At 41.7% G+C, this 4,697-nt stretch overlaps 1 protein-coding gene across 1 annotated transcript in view; it reads right to left on the bottom strand.

Moving 5' to 3' along the window:
- LOC106807745 (nucleoside diphosphate-linked moiety X motif 6-like) overlaps window positions 1-3,510 on the bottom strand; it is a 3,952-nt gene extending 442 nt beyond the window's left edge. The window contains exons 1-3 of the mRNA XM_014810196.1: window positions 3,406-3,510; window positions 1,039-1,138; window positions 10-313 (exon numbers count right to left, since the gene is read on the bottom strand). Of these exons, the coding sequence (XP_014665682.1) occupies window positions 10-313; window positions 1,039-1,138; window positions 3,406-3,510 (509 nt within the window). The remainder of the gene's footprint in view (window positions 1-9; window positions 314-1,038; window positions 1,139-3,405) is intronic.
- Between the last annotated feature and the right edge of the window lie 1,187 nt (window positions 3,511-4,697).

The raw sequence follows: 4,697 nt of genomic DNA, 5'->3' as shown, positions 1-4,697 counted from the left end.
TGGAAGAGCTTGTAGGTTTTCGCTCGTGCCTGCGACTGTGCATACTCGAGCTCGTGTGACGTCACGTCGACAGCGCTGAAGCCACGCTCGAGGCCATGCATGAGAAGCCGACCGACGCTGCGCCCGAACGCAGTCGTCTGCTCGTGAACGACAAACTCGTCGACGCGCATCCACGCGCAGAACGCGACCTCGTGCTTGCACGGCGCGAGGTCAAAGGTCAGCGGCGAGAGGCGGCATACGGCGTAGATGTCCGATCGGCCGAACGCGTTCGGGTGATCATGAAGTTGACGAAAGGCAATCACCGACTTGAAATCTGGCGGGAGGAGTTGTCATTACGAGTCGTTATTATTATAATAATACAGATACTAATTATAATTTATGATTATATATATTTTAATTATCGTGGTATTAGTATACTAATACTATCAGTTATAACTGTCAGCGTGTAAGAGCAGTAGGTGAGTGTGTGCATGCAAGAATGATAATTGCTCATTTTTTGAAATGACACTTATCAGTCTTCGCGCCTTATACTGCATGTGAAGTATGCGGAACGCACACGTAGTGACGTACATTCAAGCACGTCTAGACGTTGGCTTTTTAATCGCGTAAATTGGAAGCCTAGTCCAAATTCCTTGTCTCAACACATGAGCAGTTATTGACAGGTCAACAAGAACAAATGTAAATAACACGGCAGACGCACAGCGCCACAATTAAAAAAATCTTTGTTTGCCCTCACCTGACCCAGACTGAAACGTTTGGGTAGGTACGTATAGGCTTCTTCTTTTTAAGGGGTCTTTTTTCAAATTCAGCATGGTGTCTACATGCTCGGGTGTGCTTGTGTGGAGATACCTTTTATGTTGAATGTTTCTTTTGCTTGGTACATATGTATTGCCTACAGATTTATATAATGTACAGTGATACAATTTGTAAAAAAAAAAGAATGGGAAAGATCAATAACATTTTTTGAGTCGGCCCCTTTTTGGCGGGTCGGTCGGGTGAGAATAAACAAACAATATTTTTTATTATAGCCCAGCTTACCTGAACGGACACCCGTCTCTTCCTGCACCTCTCTCACAGACGTCACCTCGATATCTTCACCAAGATTTGACAGCCCTCCTGGTACTTTCAAAATATTTGGCTTAAATCAAAAGAACGTTACTATTATATATATGGGAGTGAGCATTGAGATTAGACATGTGGCTACAAGCAATGTGCCTATAGTTTGTCAGGGAAGAGAATACTTGCGCTATTACGTATTACATGTTTCACCATTTCATCAACAAGTGCTGCACTCAGATAGTAACTTGCTGCTGTTAATACTACAACTACAACCATATGTAATAATATTGACACTACTGCTGCTCATAGGGTCTATGTCCCCCAGGGTACTGCCGGAACGTACCCTGGGTACGGTCCGGTATACCCGGAACGTACCGCTGGTAAACTATCTGATATGGTGTAGGGCTTAGAGTTAAGTGTTAGGGTTAGGGTTAGGATTAGGGTTATGGCAGTAGGCGTAGCGACTTCCTAGACTGGCGTTAGTGGAGTAGGCGTAGGCACGACTCCCTAGACTCGTTAGTGGAGTAGGCGTTGAGCGACTCCGGCTAGACTCGTTTATGTGAGTAGGCGAGGTATGCGCCGGCATATTAAATCAGTACCTAGGGTACGGTTCGCGGTATACGGTTAATTGCTATATGCGTATGGCGCAAACAATAAGCACTGACCAAGTTGCCTCTTGCATTACCACTGCTTAACCCTACTCCCACTCCACCTGGTGACGTCTTTTTGAACCATGGCCCGATATGCTGAATACTATTTGAGACCGACACACGTCTTGTTGATAGAAGCAGCAGAGAGAATTACAAGGTATTAACGCTGGCTGATCTGACTTTGACCGATGGGTAATAAATATTCCAAAGCTGATTTGAGTTTCGAGTTTATTTCAATTACATTATACATTCAGAAATAAAATGATATACATTATGATGTTCAGCAGCAGGGCTATAGCTAGCCAACTAGCAAAGGGGTAGTTTGCTATATGTCAACTAAATTTGCAATATGCAATATGCAAAATATTTGCAATAATGTTAGGGTTCGCATGCTGCAGACAATTAATATAGATACTATTTCATGGTCAATGGCCAATTTGCGAATTTCCTGCTGTCAACTGCATAGTTCACAAACCTGTGTGTGGCTTTGCAACCCGCCCCCCAAAAAAAAGCCAAAAAGGGTTAGCTATGCACCTGGGGCCAACAGGGGCCTGGCACCAGGCCACCAGACACCAGGGGCCCGTTGTTAGAAACAAAAAAAAAATTGTCTTAACATTAGTCTAACATTAATTGTTTCCTCGATAATCCGTCGACAGAGAAACCGCTGCCGAAGTTGCTGAATGGAAAATCTTCCTCAGCACATTTCTGAGGAATGCATGATTTCCTCATAACAATGGAGAAACAGAAGCGCTGTCCACGCGTCTACAGAGAGAATGTTAGTGTTAAGACTAAATGATTAAGACGTAATATTTGTTATTCTGAGCAACGGGCCCCAAGCACCAGGCACCCTGATCGTGCTACATACCGAGTGCTTATCCTTACATGACCAGTAGCTCTCGTTGTCTTTTCATCAGAACACAGACCTAAAATACAACTTGTCAATCGACTAGTTTATACCCGTTTTCATATGATAGGATGACGTGAACAATGACTGGCTATACTCGCAAAAAAGATCACGTAGTGATTAGTACTTCTAGGGTTTTTTAATTTTAAATACACAGAACAAGCCACAACACAGTGAATACCCAAGGTTAGGCATTTCAGGCTGAAAATGAGAAATAACATCCAGATATGAAGATGAGGCTTGTCATATTATTAACAACCACAGACTTGAAATGGTAAAAGAATTTAGAGCATGGTGGGTGGTCATTTGGTATTTATATATTTAAAATCAATTGCCACAAAGAACAAAGTACACAGTGCTCGATGCTTGCCTACCAACTACACTAGGATATTTATTCCTACGTGCAGAGCGTTTCTCCTCAAGGAATTCTCAGAAAGGCCATGTTACGCAATCAGGCATGCAATCTGGCAAACTGTCAATTACGAGTCAATATGCATGACATAAAACGATCCCAATACACAAATAAACCAGATCAGTTTGGAGAATGCATGACAATCAAGCTGTAAAGACCACAGCATGCCACGTGTGTCACGATTGTCAATAGTAAAAAAAACAACAGCTGGAAATTAATGCAGCCATCGATTAGGCAATTAGAGGAGTCGTCGAGGAAATTACGAGATGTCAGCAAATTAAGTTTAAACTTTGAAGGCATGTCACATCCCGACACGCACCAGCCAAAGACAGCCTGGGGAGAAACCCCTGCAATGCTATACAGGTCTTGAATGTATTTACCTGCCGCACCCAACCTGATAGTGCATAGATCGGGTAAATAGTTGCTCGGAAACCGTCCACAGGCCGACGGGACCACTGGCAAGCATTGCCGTTTTCTCCTCGCATGTGGAATTGAAACCCTGCAATGCGTGCAGCAGAGATGAATTGCCTAGGTGTACTCTGCACCTGTCAACCAAACACTTTCTAGCCATCTGCTCTCCATTTCTCCAAGAACCTACGATTGTAATTTAGATGTTATCACCTCTTTATTTACAATGGATATATTTCCTCTTTATTATCATATAATACGATAGTCGAATTGCACACATCCATATTGCAGCGTACACAAAAACGGACCATGCTTCACTATAATATACACATATAAGATAAAAATGCATTAATTATTGTTAAATGTTGTACTTTAAGAGTAGATTGTCATGCTGTCCTGAATTATATCCTCTGAAGCCTCTCCCACTGTCTGCATATGAATTCGCATGCAATGTCGATATATGCACATATTTGTATTCAGTATATTGATGTGCAGCGTGGAAGACACTTACCATGCCTACCTATAGCATTTTTGATTACTGTGTAATCACAAAGATTCTCTTCAATGGGGTATATACATACATGTGTATACATCTATAATCGGCATCATTCTCTAAACTTTTTTGGAATGAACGATGCACAATATGTACTGAACAAAATCAAATTCACATGCCGACGCACACATATATGCCTATCACAGCGCACCACAACACACGCCGACATGCATCTATAGCTCACTGGCCATTACACACACATGTCTCTTCAATCATCAACATACACCTAATACCAGTTTGTTTGCGCTTATTAGAATATACTAACAAGTAACTACAAAACAGAGATAAGACTATCTCTACATGTAGAGTGCCTGTTGATCGCCCAATAGATTCATATGAACTACAAGCAATAATATACTATCTTCACCTTTTTAGACATGTAAATCAAACAAAAATGTTCGTACAATATAAATACCTTGCAGATTAGGGAAGAGATTGTTTTTCACGAGACATGCGGATTCGTGTAGGCGCTAACGAGTATTTCCATATATATCTATACACTTTGGGCCGCGTCGATTATGTCACTATATAACCAACACGTCCACAGCTGTGCATTTATTTCATGCATAGATGCATGCGTGCTGCGGCCTATAAGAAAGAAAATTAATTCACAACATTATTGCACACCTATTTTCATAATAAATGGCCAAAGATGAATCATGTCACGGTCCACTAGTTAATTAGTTATCAGTGAGACAAGTAAATGTATGA

The sequence above is a fragment of the Priapulus caudatus genome, unplaced genomic scaffold (assembly GCF_000485595.1).
Source record: "Priapulus caudatus unplaced genomic scaffold, Priapulus_caudatus-5.0.1 Scaffold232, whole genome shotgun sequence".
NCBI classification, from domain to species: domain Eukaryota; kingdom Metazoa; phylum Priapulida; class Priapulimorpha; order Priapulimorphida; family Priapulidae; genus Priapulus; species Priapulus caudatus.
This window is presented reverse-complemented; position numbering and strand designations above follow the sequence as displayed.